The sequence below is a fragment of the Argiope bruennichi genome, chromosome 10 (genome assembly GCF_947563725.1).
Source record: "Argiope bruennichi chromosome 10, qqArgBrue1.1, whole genome shotgun sequence".
In the NCBI taxonomy this organism is placed as follows: Eukaryota; Metazoa; Arthropoda; class Arachnida; order Araneae; family Araneidae; genus Argiope; species Argiope bruennichi.
Window position 1 is genome coordinate 16120810 of NC_079160.1, and position 16574 is coordinate 16137383.

The 16574-nt window shown below is 31.8% G+C and overlaps 1 protein-coding gene across 1 annotated transcript in view; it reads left to right on the forward strand.

Annotated features, from left to right (window-relative positions):
* The window catches only part of LOC129988691 (uncharacterized), a 107889-nt gene that overhangs the window by 71389 nt on the left and 19926 nt on the right, over positions 1-16574 (forward strand). The window contains exons 2-8 of the mRNA XM_056096965.1: positions 1839-2064; positions 4769-4795; positions 6686-6798; positions 6938-7005; positions 9382-9536; positions 12205-12357; positions 13131-15437. Coding sequence (XP_055952940.1) covers positions 1839-2064; positions 4769-4795; positions 6686-6798; positions 6938-7005; positions 9382-9536; positions 12205-12357; positions 13131-15437 — 3049 coding nt within the window. The remainder of the gene's footprint in view (positions 1-1838; positions 2065-4768; positions 4796-6685; positions 6799-6937; positions 7006-9381; positions 9537-12204; positions 12358-13130; positions 15438-16574) is intronic.

A 16574-nucleotide genomic window follows, 5' to 3' on the forward strand; every position in this document is an offset into this window, starting at 1 on the left:
ATTCGACAATAAGTAATAAACGCAATTTCTGTGTCACGTACGTTAGGGTTTCATATATTAAATTGTTTCAGGTTGTAAAGTTGGAATTTTATTATAGATTATTCACTCGTTTCTTGATGCCCTGGAGTTATAGTATTTTGTAGACTTCTCAATGAGAATATACTATTGTTATATTTTTTAGGACTTCATTATCAATAAATTATTTGAATTAAATTTTGATTCCTAACTAGAATTGAATATGAGAAAAATTAATTATAAGGTCCTATAATTATTGTTATTATTATTACCAGTTCAGGTGTCGTCCTCGGCATCTGACTACGGTTCAAAATGACGAGGTCCGTTCCAAAATAGCCTTAGTGTTGCTTTAAAACGGGACTTTAATATAAATAAACTAAATTAAACGGGGGATTTGTGAATGTTGTATTATGGATAAGATGTGGTGGGAAGCTGTTATATCTGCTTATTCTGTATTACTCATACACATGTATGACATGCATTTTATTTATTTATTTGTAGGCTATTAAAACTAAAATGCATTAACCATGAACAACTGAGACACACCGCGTAACTCATTTGATTTAAAAAAATTTATTTATCATATAGTAAAAGCATACATTTTTTACTGTTCTATTCCATGATTTAAAGGATACGGTTAACGTTGAATTAATTATTTTAAATCCTGAATGAATGCCATCTCTTGTTGAAAATTGACACTATTTAAAACTTGCTTCATGAGGTTAGTTAAGAATTCCCAGAATGTAAGAAATGTTATGCTTTGCTAGAAGAGGGGGGATTGATACCTTAATTATGTTTTTTTATGTTAATGCTCAATAATGTTTTTGTTTTTTACATTTTAAAATTCAAATTTGTGTTTTAAATGGTACAATTTTAGTCGTGCATCCTCTCTTCCCCCTTAATTTTGACAATTTTTTAAAAATATTTTTGGGTATAAATTGCAACAATACTTTTCATTGTTGCATTGAAAATAAAACAGTTTTCATTGCTTCTTTAACTAGTATAATTTTTCCGTAGTTAAAAGTTAAGAAAGAAGGATTGTTTATTTTCTAATCAGTTTGCATGACATAAGAGTATCAAGGAAAACAATAGTAAACAGTAAGAAGATAGAAACCATGATAGTTGTGCTTATAATAACACTATGATGTTGTAAGATTTCACTCCATTAGGGAAATTCATTTACATAATTTACAGAAACAGTATCAATATATTAAAATAGGATGGCTTTGGTGTCTTTCACAATTTGGAGCTTAAAAATTATTTTGTTGTGGAAATCATTACGTTATACATGAAATTTAAATGAAATTAATCATAAGTAATGTTTTCGTTGAATCAAATGTTCACCAAAGACTGCTAGTGACAAATAATCTTCCCTGTCACAGCAATGCATGGAATGGACCAATGATGAATATGATGGCCACAAAATCGGATGGTTATAAATAATATATTATATACCTAATAAATAAGACATCGCAAGATAACCAGCACTGTAAACAGATGAGTATATGATGATGACGGACGGATAACGGTATAAACAGATGAGTGATGGTCATCATTAAGGATGAGCGATTGAAGAAGAAAACGCAGATGTCAACTTTGCCATTGAAGTTAATCTCTCGTGGCCATTATCTGCATTGGTCATCATTTTTCTGGCTTGTTCAATTTGTTATAGACGACATTTCACATGAACTTGAGTAACAGTACACGTTTTTGCATGTGTCATCAGTTTTATTTAAATCTTCCACCCTTAAAAAAAATTGAATTGATGTATAATTTTTGCATTTTGAAAGGTTTTGAATGAATTTTTTCTTTCTTGCTCTAAGGAACGTCTGGATCACCTGGCCTTCACATCTTTTCCCGAAGACTACCTCCCCTATGCCTCCAACTACCACCAGAGGGCGGGAGGAAAAGCCCCGCCCTACCTCGTGTGGGACGAGAGGAGGCCTCGAAGGGGGCGCAGCTGCTGCAGCACGACAGCCCTCGTCTCTGCCATCGCCCTTATTGTGGCAGCCATCTTGGCCGTGGTAGCCATATCCGTGTACCTCGGAGGTGAGAGGGGTCCGGTATTAAATGAATAAATTTAATAACTTCTGCCTTATTTCACATATAGATGTTATTGTTGCTTATCCACCTTGGATTGGACACCAATTCAAACCAAGTCCAAGAGATCATTTCGAATGATAAGACTGTAAACTAATTCCCCCTCATTCACCAGCTGCTTCACAGAGGCGCCAATATATTCGATCATATGAGGGGGAGAAGCATCGCCGAGTAGTGGCAAGGGGTTGACATCTTTTGGTCTCTAATGTAGAAAAACTTTTAATATGGCCCGATCTTAGTCTAGATAAGAGCGTAACATATAAATGTTAGATCTCCATTCCTACATTCCACAGTCTCAAATCAAAAGCTAGATCAATAAGTTAAGATGTAAAATAATATCTTAATAAAAAATGAAATGTTTTTTTTAAATATGCTTTTATTATTGTACTAAAAAATAAAAATAAAATATTTTTAACAGAAATATAGATTAAAATAAAATTGTGAAAGCTCGAAGTACTGATAGAAATACTCTAAGTAAAAATTCTAACTTTATTTTGACCTAGCCATTTTTTTAAAAATTGTTTTCCAGTCCTATTGGCACAAAATGCCCATCAACATTCTAACAATATTTAATTTTTGATACTTGTTTCTATCATTTGTGAACATTATTCAAACAATTCGAACACGTATGCAGAAAATTATTTCAGATTCACCAAGCATTATGCGTGCATCTAAAATGCCTAATTATAATTTGGCTCATCTTTTCAATTCTTTACAATACAATACCAACCAACTTATGGCTGTTAGAATAGTAACAGTGTTTTGATTTATTGATACAACATTCTGTATAGAACACGTTGCACCAAACATAAGGTTGTTTGACCGATAAAGTGCTGTAAAGGTAGAATCGAAGGAAAAAGATTCATGTAACTTTTAAGGTTTTTCTATTTCCGTTTAAATCATTCAAATAAGATATGTAAAAGGAGGATTCCAAATGTGTACTATTTGAATAATTTAATAGACAATTTTAAAGAGCATAAAAGTCAATATTTTATTTAAATTGCAGCTAATTTTTAAGAAATACACTTTGAAATAAAACAGGGATAAGAAATGTCATTTACTCAATTATGGAAACTGGTTTCCCAGATTAGACCACCAATTTCTTTTAGCGAAATTTAATAAAATAATATCTATATTTGATTTTCAAATTAATTTCAGCACGCAATGTAAACCGAAGTATGGTATTTTATGCGTTGCGTTCTTAATCCTTCTTTATAAATTTCCTCATAAATGTTAAAAAATAATTTAATGTATTAGTAAATCTATAATAGTTTGTTATAAAATGAAAGTTATAACACATATGTAATCTAAACGACGGTCTGAATTAGGAAATTTTTTCTTGTGTTATTTTTGAACTCCCTTGGATCTTTCATAAAATAGTGAGCGTATTTTCAGATTTAAAGAGTCTAATAAAAGTCAAGTTTTGTTTTAAGAAATCAAAAATAAATTTTATTCGAGAAATAAGACCTTCCCAAAATGTAAATTTGTCATAGACAATTTTTGTAAAAAGATTGCCATAAAGAACATTAATTAAAAGTAATATAAAAATTGCGGTTCCAAGAATAATAAGCAACAGCAATATGAACTCAATTCACTGAGCATTTTCTGGAAAATTAGCGCAAGAGATGTCCTTTTTTTTTTTTCTTTTTGTTTAGTTTATTAAACACCTTTAAATTAATTGCTCGATTTAAAATTTTACTGGATACTTGTCAGTTTTAACGGCGATCGAAAAGCGTCAAGAAAAAATTTCGCCAAATTATAAAAGTATACTCAAGTGCATTAATGCACTTAACATCAGACTATTGAAATTGCCAAATTGGCGAATTTTTCCTTAGAGCTTTATGGTCGCCATTACTACCAACAAGTACTTAGTATTCGTTTCAAAAAACATACCTTATGAAGAAATTTTAAGACATATTTGACTATCTTTTTAAAATTTGAATATTCTCTTGAAGACTAATGGTAATAAATTTGGTTAGATGTCGTGGAGTTTAGAGATATTTTCCTAGTAAAATCCCAGTTCTTTCCTCAACACTTGATGCTAAAATGAACGATAGTTCTATATGAACTCGTATCAAGCAACCGTTTTTCTTTTATTGAAATTTTCCTTTATTTAGCAGCCATAAATGTAAGTGTCAAGTAGGATAAAAGCGGTTAATTTGAAGTTATTTATGAAATTATTTTTGCATTATTAATTGCATTTATGCATATTGATAAAAATTATATTTCATACCTTAATGCAAATACCAAATTAGGCTCTTATAAAAATTAAAAAACTGCTGTCAGAAATTAAGGAGATTTAACATTCTGCATTAAAGAATATGATGAATATTCTTCCTTAAATTAAAACAGATTAAATCATTTATGTCACAATTAGTGGTACAGGAAATTAAAGATTTTAAATTAAGAATAAAATAGAACAAATTAAACATGAAAAAAAAACTGCTATCAAATTATTTTTGATACTGTAGCTTTTCGTGTCATTTGTATTAGAGTTTGAATGTTTGTTTTGTAGTTGGCGCATTTAAACTCCCAAAAAATGGTGCATGTCATTTTTGAAATAGAAGATAGAATACTTTCATTATTTTTCTATTATAATACTTTATTTTATGAATCTTTATAATTTCTGATGCTTATTTCTTTCTCTTTTCAGTCGTCACAAATTTGTTTCGTTCACCAGGTAAGAACTTTTACTATTTTATCAATTGACTGTTCTTTTTTTTTCTTGGAGCATTTAATATGTTTCTTCCTCTCGCTCATTGTATACCCAAGTTGTTAAAATGTTACGTGAATTTTAATGATAATTTCATTTTACTTATTTTTGAATTAACATTAATAAAATAAATTTCCCTCTTTGTACATCTAAGAGGTTAGCAAAACATGGATGACCAGGTTTAAAAAAATTTTTTTCTTTTCCAAAACTATTACATATATTTACAGTGATACATGAAAATAAAGAAAAAGTTCTCAAATTTTATTTTTAATATTTGCTCTACAGATTACAATTATCTGGATGTTTTGGAAATATGGTTATTTCTATAACAACATGAGGATAGCATAAATTTTATTTTTCAACAAGATTTAGATGCTTATAGTCTACCTAAGTGAGCAGCTCCTCCAACACTGGATTGGACGTATAGGTAATAGATTTACCTTTCTTCTTATGGCCCCCAAGATCCTCGGATTATACGTGATTTCTTCTTATTGGATTAAACGAAGGACCTTGTTTATAAGCTTCTATTGCCAAAAACAGTCAATGAACTTAAATAGCGCAACAGTGCATTAAGCACTAATGAGAGTATAAAACTTCAAAGTGCATAGATTAAACTTGATTATAGATTCGTTGTATGTCGCATAATGAAAGGTTCACACATCGTACATTCATCGTTGAAAAAAATTAGAACGCTATTTTCATGTATCACTTGTTATGTTATGTGTAATAATTTTGAAAATACAAATGTTTCAAATCCAATCATTCATTTATTGTAATCCTGTATATAAGAAACTGTCAATGGTATTTATCCATTTAAAATATATTGTGATAATGAATTTTTAATATATATTATTTGTTATATTTACATCGTTCGACTCACTCATCCATATTTTAATTTAATTAGTTTAAAAAATATATTTAACATTTAATCATGATTATTGAAAACAGGATTAAAAGAATACGTGTTCTGGTCTTGCAAAGCAAAAAAACAAACAAAAAAAACCGATATGCGGCAAGAAGTTTTTTTTGAAAGTGAATGAACCTTTTTACTAAATGGAACTAATGATGTTTTTCATACGTTCATTCAATCGAACAATCACTCAATATATCTTAAATAAAACTTAAAGAACAAAAAACGTATCTGCTTAATTTAAACATTGAGCATAACTAATTACTCTAATAAAAAAGGTTTATTATATTATATATATGAACCATAAGTTTTGCCAGTTAAAACAAAGTTCTTAAAAAAAATCATGCATTTCATATTTACTAGATCCCATGTACAAATTTTTTATGTAAACTAGTAGGTAATAAAATCAATTTAAAGGCTTTATTTCAATAACTAAAATTTTATTTGGATTTATACGGTTCAAAAATTCACTATATTGCATCAATTTATCTATAAAATAGGTAATGGAAGTATGAATAAAATTCTAGATCAGTTTCTTTGCCTAATTACTTCTCTCTCTCTCTCTCTGTCTGTCTCTCTCTCTCTCTTATACATACATATATATAGAGGGAATCTTCATATTTTTTATAATTGCATCACAAAAATTTTTAGACCTTTAAATTTGGAGTTGCGTGACTGAAGAAAGCATTAGAGTTGATAGAAAATAGGAAACATATTAATATTGCAGCTTAAGATATCACTTTCGTAAATATTTTTTGCTTCGAAAAGCTGACAAATATAAAAGGTGAAAAAGCGAGTTGTTAGGAAAATATTCGAGACATTCTAAAAAAACCCTACAGTTTAAGAAGTCCTTCCCTTGAGTATCTCGAATGCTTCTAAAATAGTTATAAATGATCTCCCTTTTTTATTTCAATCTCCTTACTTTTTATTGCTTTTTTTATTATCAGTGCTATCATTGAGCGGGAAATTCCGAGTGTCCCACGGGGATGATTTCGTGGATGAGTTGCTCAACACCACTTCACTTCAGTTCCTAACAAAGGCAGAAAGCTACCAGGCCATGGTGAGCAATGATGCTGAATCATGCAAGAATTCTAAATACTTTTTTTTTTTTAAACTTATTAGCATTAAACATTTCAAACGAATGATATGGATTGCCTTGTGTTTAAAATGTTCCAGGATTTATGTTTTTTGTTCTGCAGGTAGAAAATGCCTTCCTATCTAGTTCCTTAGAGCCTGCATTCATTGCTGCCAGAATATACGCTTTCAGGTGAGGTTTGCTAGATTTGACATCCCATCCATCTTTCATGAGCCCCATTCCTTCGTATTGTGTATACATATATATTTCATATATTTTATTTTTCGATTGTTCGTATCTATATAAGGTAAAAATTTCATATGGGTCATTCGAATACTTTTGGAAGTCAGCTATATCTGACTAATGCAATTATATGCTCTTTTATAACTCAGCCGCTAATCGAGTGGTCCCACACGATTAGCACAGAGGAATTATTCTTTTGTTCCATTTGCCACCGTTCCATATTTATCCAACATATTCCTGAAGAATATTCTCATTTCATACGTCTACTAAATGATAAAAATTTCCAAGGCTTCAAAGCTATATGGTATATTAGTAAATATTTATCTCAAATTTCTCTATCTCCCCACGTACTCACATTTGTAAAATATATTAATTTTGATACATTTATTTGATTTTATGTATCAAAAAAATTACTTAAATGTACTACCATAGAAGTCTGTTTAAATGTACTACCATAGAAGTCTGTTTAAATGTACTACCATAGAAGTCTGTTTAAATGTACTACCATAGAAGTCTGTTTAAATGTACTACCATAGAAGTCTGTTTAAATGCACTACCATAGAAGTGTGTTTAAATGTACTACCATAGAAGTGTGTTTAAATGTACTACCATAGAAGTCTGTTTAAATGTACTACCATAGAAGTGTGTTTAAATGTACTACCATAGAAGTGTGTTTAAATGTACTACCATAGAAGTGTGTTTAAATGTACTACCATAGAAGTGTGTTTAAATGTACTACCATAGAAGTGTGTTTAAATGTACTACCATAGAAGTGTGTTTAAATGTACTCCCATAGAAGTGTGTTTAAATGTACTCCCATAGAAGTGTGTTTAAATGTACTCCCATAGAAGTGTGTTTAAATGTACTCCCATAGAAGTGTGTTTAAATGTACTCCCATAGAAGTGTGTTTAAATGTACTACCATAGAAGTCTGTTTAAATGTACTACCATAGAAGTGTGTTTAAATGTACTACCATAGACGTTTTAATATACCGTTTGTCCACTTTAATGCATTTTGTGCCACGGCTCTATGATATATGTAGAAAATATATTTTCATGTGACCGGAGAAAAATGTTAGAAGAGTAGTTTTCCATCTTTCTGAAAGTGGTGCCCACCTGTTGTTTAAAAAAATACTAATAAGCAGGTAAAAAAAAATAATAATACAAACGCGCAATGCGCATTCACACATGCATATATATTTATAACACAACTTTAAAAACACACACACACGCACACATATTCAATCAATTTTCAGAATAAATTTCTTTTTTAATCAATGAAATTTTTGCCATTTTTTTAATCCAATAAAAGAAGCGTTTTAATACAGATATCGATTAACAAAATCTACCTCAAGTCACTTACTTCTTATTCAGTTTTTTCTGAATTTGTTTCGAAAAATTAATGTTCTCATTTCATTAAATGTCCCCCATTAAATATCTCAATGTAAGTTTAACAGTTACTGGATATTGTTATCAAACATTTACCCTGTGTGGGACTGATGATATTGTTCTGAAAAACGATTTTAATGTCTAATCACATGATCTTTAAAATAACGGATCGGATTTTCATTTGATTCATTTTCTTTCTTTATGCAGTTTACTTCAAAAACATTCAAATTCAATGGTTTTTATCTTCAGCTTTTAGAAAGCAGCATCTAAAACAAATATAAAACGAAAGTTCCGGGCTTCACTAAAACAATACCCTCATCCCATAAACGGGCCGCCGTCTATAAGTTGAGAACAGCTTTGTTAGAGTACTAATACACAATTTCCGCCTGCTCGCTTAATATTTGAAAACGAGGTGGCAGAGTACATACAAGGCGTTTAATAAATCGGCATTGACAATTCGGTTTCGAATTTCAACACAGTTTTCCATAGCACTGATAGCAATTGGCATGTAGATTAGTTGAATTTCTTACCATTAACTAGAAAACGAAGGTTACCTTAAACGAACTGAATTTTATAGTATTAATTTCAGTTCTTAAAAATAACTAAAGTATACTAAAATGGAATGGCAATACATATGTCACTCTCGCCAAATTTCCTGAATTATAATTGACCCTGAACTTCCTTCTTGTTGTTAAAACTTGAAAAATAACTATTGTATCTCTAACATTAAACAAAAAATAAAACTTTAAATGATATCATTTAAAAGTATCTTTCAAAAATAATTCGAGAAACGAATGTATAATCAGAAAGTTCCCGCAATTATATTTCTTTCAATTCAGGAATATTGATTTAAATGTTTTAAAAGGGCCTGATAATAATTTCGTAGAATTTTCCCGTTACAAGCTTCTTTGTTTTTTACATTTTTTTAATATTTCAGACCGGGTCTTCTGGTCTTTTTCCGAGTTTATTTAGACCGAAGAAAACTCCAGGCAGATGACTCAGACACTTTAAAACTCATCAAGAGCCTATTAGGAGAGGAGACACCCGCTTTTGGGGCTCTCAGGATAGATCGAGAGTCCGTTGATGTTGATGGTAAGCTCCTTTTCATATAATAATCCTTGAAAATTACGTAAGTTAAAGTTGAAAAATAACATTTAGTTATAACTTATACACTATATGGATAATGAGACAATTTATTTTTATTTTTGTTTAATATTCATCCCACCTCGGGTTTTTTTTGTTAAATCGTATGCGTTTACAAATAAAATGGGTTGTTCTTTATTTGTAAAACTTTATGAGTATAATGTAATTTAATTTCATAATAATAAGAATTAGAAATATTAACTTATAGAAATAGAGCAGAAACAGTAGAAAATAGATTAACTTCAGACCTATATAAATCGAGATATACACATTTGAAGGGCTAACTTTAACAGCTACTTCATCAATAAAATATATGGTACATCGCATTTACAAGCAATTTATATGGAGCAGTTTAGAAATATGGAGCAGCGTTTTAAAATAGAAATGTGTGTTATCAACTATTATTAAAATGCAAATTAGAATTAGAAAAATCAAAGTGACATCCTCAGTCAGATGACATAACCTAACACCATCTTGTGCCCTCGATGCCTATACACTGAGTTATCTAACCAATTGGATGAGCACAAGATGGAAGGAAAAGAAGAGGAGAAAAGAAAAAAAAAAAATTAAGTGACAAACCATCCAGGGATCTCCTCAGAGAATCCCATTGGGTCCAATCCTGCACGGCTGTATTTAATGTTTTGGCGAAGTAATCTATACTTATAATAAAGCTCAATGTGTGTGTGTGTGTGTGTGTGTGTGTGTGTGTGTGTGTGTGTGTGTGTGTGTTGGCGCTCTACAGGCCAGACCGTTTGACCTACAGCTACCAAATTTGGTACATGTATACCTTGGAGGTCGGGAATGTGAACCTGGGGCTCCTTTTTTCGAATTTTTAATTAGAATTTTAATTATTAATTAAAAACTAACTTTCCCGCCAAAAAAATCTTCCATTTTCCCCACCGCCAACTTTTCCGCCAAAAAAATCTTCCATTTTCTCCACCGCCAAATGAGTAAGGTTTCAATTTTTTTTTCTCCCAACAGTAATGAGGCTAGGGTTAATATTTTTCGGTGGATTATTTCAAACGATTCTGTTTATTTTCTTAATGTTTTATGCATTTAAAATGAAACATTGTTAACTAATCCATGTTTCAGATTCATTCTGAAGTACTTTTGAATTAAAATAACACAGAATAAAGGAAATTAAAAATGTATAATCTGCATAGCGTAACCCTAGAAAAATTCACGCATTTGTGTTAACGTAACTGGCGAAGAAAATTCACGCATGCGCACTGTGTTCTGATTGTTGCCATGACAACCGTTATCAACGGATGATTTAAATTATTTTTAGGTTAGCTGCATGCTTTTGTAAGTAAATTGTATTTATGTTAGTTATATTTATTTTGTATATGCTTATAGTTTTAAGTACATCGTTTTTTAAGTAGTTTTTTTTAACCTGTTTTCAATGATTTAAATTATTTTTAGGTTAGTTGCATGCTTTTTTAATTAAATTGTATTTATGTTAGTTATATATTTTTTTGTATATGCTTATAGTTTTAAGTACATCGTTTTTTAAGTAGTTTTTTTAAACCTGTTTTTGACCGATTATTTTAAACGATTCATTTTATTTTCTTAAAGTTTGATGCATTTAAAATGAAACATTTTTAATTAATCGATCTGTTCATGATGAATCCGAGATAATTTTGTTGACAAATTCTTGAGATATTACATAACTTAAGAAAGATATTCTTTAGTGCCCATAAAGTTTAAACGCTCAGTGACTCTATTATCAGTAATCATATTATTAAAAAAAATGCTTTGCTTCAGTAAAAAATATTATTATATTAATTGCAGTTTAGTCATTTCCATTTTAATTTTAAGCATAAATTCTACAGAAACTAACAGAAAATTAGAGAGATACATATTATGTTATGGCTGAAGGACTTTATATTATTATGAGTGAATTACATGACTATCAAAATTTGAAGCTTTAAAATATTTGATGAAGAAGATATTAAAGTAGGAATTACATAAAATATTTAATTATTAACATTTTAACGAGCATTAAGATTGGCGAACCGGCTGGTCGCCAAAGGCGGCTAGTAATTAAATAAAGGGAGCAAGAAAAACAAATGGTGACAATGGGTTGAACTTACAGATAAAATGTTGATGTTACAGACGCAACTTCTTTACATTTTTGAGGCTGTTAGCTTTGGTAAACTATATATGGATTATTATTTGAATGGGGGGAGGAAATATTTGATAAATAACATTGCAAAAATATATGACATGTATAAACATATAAACAAAAGTTGTAGGATCAGAAATCTGTAGTTTCCGTCCGAGTCCTGTGCTTTTGATTTCCTTTGTGAGAACGTGGTTCGTTGATTCTTTAGGGTATTACAATTATGAGAGAATAAGTTAGATTGATTTTGATAAGTGACATTTTGGTCTTAGCTATTGAATGGTCTTGAAGAGGTATTGATGTCTGCCTACACAGGAAAGATATTTTAGTATACATAACAATAAAATTTCAAAGTAAATAGGGGTACAGAAACAATAATCAAAGTAATAACAGATGGAAAAAATAATAACCGACTGATAGTTTTTGGTATTGATAAAAAGAGAAGAGTGGATTTTCATACATTTTTTAAAAAAAAATCATAATGTCTTTTTGTAGAGAACGAAGAGTGGATTTCCGTCCCTGGTGTTGAGCAACGAATCGGAAAAAGCTCTGCTGTGACGAAAGGCCCTCTACTCCCACCTAGGCTGGCCACTGCTCCTCCAAACAAGAGGCCCTTACAGCCTAAAGATGAATCCCCTAAGATGCAAGGTAAGCCTCTCTTGAGTGCTGAAAAAGTCAACGTTGTTTTTAATGAATTGTTGTTCAACCATGTTTTTTTATAAAAGCATTAAGTTTTTAATTTTTAAAACTTCAAATTATTTTTGGAAAAGCTTAAGTGAATTTCCCCTTTAATGTTCTTAATATTCTACTAACGTACAGTATTTGCTCAATGATTTGAGTTATTCATGCCATTTCAATTCATTACTTGTGAAGAGGAACATTACTTGTGAAGAGGAACATTACTTGTGAAGAGATTACTCTTTTCCTCATACTTTGAAGCCACAGAATTTTTGTAATATTGACTCCCGCGCCTATATTATCTCTAAAAATAATCGGTAAGTCATGCTTTTATGAAATTTTATTAACATTAGAGTAGAATTCATTTAGAAACCTTCCAGCTATAAAGTATTTCTTTAATTTCTTCAAATGGCCACCTTTTGTAATATTTCTTTGTTTCTTATTTTGCATATTTTATTATCCTATATGCATAGTTTGTTGGTATATTTTACCAGGTAAAAAAGGATATGAAAAAACTATTTTAAAAGATTTGTATAGAAAAAAGTATTAACAATAAATAAATAAATAAGAAGCACTGTCACAAAGTATAATAATTTCAAAAACAAAAATTATTTCCATATATTCATTACTGAAAAAAAAAAAACATTATCTGAAAATCTTTATGTGCTGCATTCAGATATAAAATTTATATCCCCTAAAATTCCCAAGAAAAGAATAATTTAGCTCTCTTTTTCTTCAATAAGGAGGCACAGGTGAGGTGGTTCCAGTTGGTGACATCAGCTCCGAAGAAGATAAACTACACAAGTTCAGTTATGGTCAGTGGAAGCCAGTTCCAATTGAAGATTCGGTGTCGCCATCTTTTGGAGATCAACGAACTCCTCCTGGAAGAGGGAACGTTCGACTTTCTGAAGCTCTGCCTGCCAATCCTCCTCCTCCTGGAAGAGGGAACGTTCGACTAGCGGAATCTCAATCTCCGGCTTCTCCTCCAGGAAGAGGAAACGTTCGACTGGCTGAAGCTCCACTTCCGGCTCCTCCTCCAAAGAAACCCCCTTCTTCTGGGCCCTCTAATCCTATGCATGTAGGTGTGGGATCAGTAAGTGTCTTGGAAGATCCACTGTTACATATAGACCCAATTCCACTTCCTCCCAGGAGTGGTCGACCCCTTCTTTTGCAAGATGCTCCTCCCCAAAGGGGTGAAGTAGCCTCTTCCATTATGTCCTCAGTCTCTCTAGTTGTTCGACCGCCTTCGAACACTACAAGAAACCGAACCTCGGAATCCGGAAGTCCTGATAGGAATGAACGCCCCTTCAGGCACACTTTGCCAATTCGGAAGGAACAGGCATCATATCGATTCCTGGACGAAGGTATGGTTGGAGAAGGATCGGTTCAACTTGAGCCAGATTCAGTGGAAGAGGAGAATTCATCTGGATCCATTAGTGGCTCATTCTCATCTGAAAGCCAAGTAGTGGAAGGAAGTGTTCTTCTAAAAGAATCTTCGGTGGAATATTTAAGCAAAACCCCTTCTCCCGATGACATGAATTCGGCACCAGAGAATCTGAAATTGAAAGAATCTTCTGTAGAATACACAAAAACAGACTCGAAATCGGACTTTTCTAAAGATAACTCAAGTGAAATGGCAGTTCCCGATACTACTACAAGAAATATATTTCTTACGGAATCTTCAGTAGAATACCAAAGCAGTGAACTTGTTGAAGAAAGAACTCTCTCTGATATTTATATCAATCAAACGGAAAACAATACAAAAATTTCAGAATCTAAGGAATTAACAAATCCTAGTGGCGTTATAGAGAGTGTGTTGGTTGTTAATAACTCCAAAGAAAATTCTTGGACACCCTATGTCACAACTGAGTTTTTAACAAATTTTAATGAAACCATAAATAACATTACTAGTCCAGACTCAGAGGAAATTTTTGATTACATCGGTGTCTCCAGTAATGAAATGGAACACAAGCGTGAAAATGTGTTAAACATTTATAGTGCCAAAAGTGATATTGGATTTAGCCATCAAAACCATTCAAATGCAGAAACAGGCACATCTCTAGACGAATACGATGAAGGGACTCCAGTATCACTGAATGAGGAGAGGGATTCGGAAGAGATTACTTTCGAAGAAAAGGAAACAACTTCTGCTATCCTTTACACTAAGTACATTAGTACTGAAAATTTTATTACCGAACATCAACCTGATCAAAGTTTCGAACACAAAAATGCATCTGTCATCTCGAGTACGAGTATTCCTTCGCTTTTCAGAGATGAAGAATCGTCAGGAGAGACCACAAAATATTTTAATATCGTCAATACTACAAAAGAATCTGAAGCATCAATTGATATAAGCAGCTCTGAAAGAGACGAAACTAGTGTTCCTACAGAATTTGAAGATGAATCCGAAATCAACGATATTAAACTAGCAGATAGCAACGATTCTCAGAATCATTCCATCAATTTTCTATCAAAAGATTCAAATCCAAATCACATAACGATGCACACTCAGCAAGGCCATGGGTTCCATAGACCCCTTCCAAAACCGTCTTCTGCAAATAACTCTTCTACTGTACACACAACAGAATTACCATCATCCGCACATGAGGTTGACACCGAGTCTAAAATTTCGTTCATTTCAAACAATCCAACTGAATCTTCCACGACTTTATCGAAATCTGATAATCTCCAGAAGACTACTTATCCCATAACAATATTGGATGAAGAAGACGGAATGGAAACTTCTTCGGTTTCGCCACCATCCTCTTTTCGAACGACTGACATTCCCCACACCACTGCAGAAGAGTTGTCAACTTCTGGTTCCCATCTGAGCGAGGCTGCTACCAATGATTCTTTTGTTCCCAAAATAGTGCCTCAGCAATCGGACCTCAGTTTTGATGAAAATGCCATCGAATCAGGAGAAGATGTGTCAGACTGGACAGACGATGACCTTCTAGATCTAGACAGGAGAACTGAAATCATTCGCCACATCACCACTCTCCCTCCAACTCCTGTGAGTCTTGGCAAGCACCCCGTCTTCATTTCTCAGAGTAAGTAGTTTGAATGTTATAATTTCATTCATTTCTTCAATCGGGGTCTGAACCATATAATACTAGGCTCGAGCTCCCAAACATCAGTTATCTGAAAGTGTCCGCAAAATCCAATGGTACTTAATGCCCTTCATCTGATGTGAGTCAAAATTTGTACATATGGACGTACTCAGTAATTGTCCTCATCATTTAAACACTACTCAAAATTATGAATGCATCCCAAAATGGAACTCGTATTGCTCTAAAGTGCAGCGTAAATATAGCAAACTAATCTCCATTCATTTCAATAAGATCGAGGCATACTCGAGAGATAAAAATTGAAGAATTAAAACTCAGTTTCTTCTCAATATAATACAAAAAGTTTAGAAAATAACATTTAAAAGATAAAAGCAAAATAGTAAATCGTTTAGAAGGTCCAAAGCAAAGTTTTTAAAATCGTGAGAGTTTTCCTGTGCCACATTTGGTCAAACAATATTTGGTTTATATAACAGCCTAAATATTTTTATATGCCATAAGCTATATAATTTAAACAAAATGACTACAGTAGTCATTCATATGATCAAATTTTCGAGGCTTTTATTATTGGAGGATAATTTATTTTCCCATATACGGAGTGTAGAGAAGGTATGAGATCGTCAAAATATTTGAACTCGAAATTTTGTCGAATCTCCACAGTTTAGACCTCTCCGAGTTCGAGAAACATATTTCTGAAAATTGATTGTGTGAGAGATAACTCAAAAACGCTTTGAACTAGACAGTAAAATTTGGTATATAGTTTTTACATCAAATTTGTAGATTTCTAGTAAATTTTGAACAAAATATATTCAAAAGGCTATCTGTCCAGCTGTTCGAACATAATTTAACGAAATAACTACAAAACGGAGAGCCTGATGTATAAAATTTAGCATCTATAGTGTACACATATTTAGCATCTGTAGTGTAGATACTTATCAAATTTTGAGTTAAATTCAACAAGTGGTTGACCATCTGTCGTTCTGTAATTTCAGAAATATATAAACGCGGTAACTTAAAAATGCAATCGCTTAAATAAATCAAATTTTGTATGTGATTTCTCGAATACAACTGTAGTTTTGTATCAAATGTTTGCTTCAATTATTTAGGGAAAACGCGTCTAAA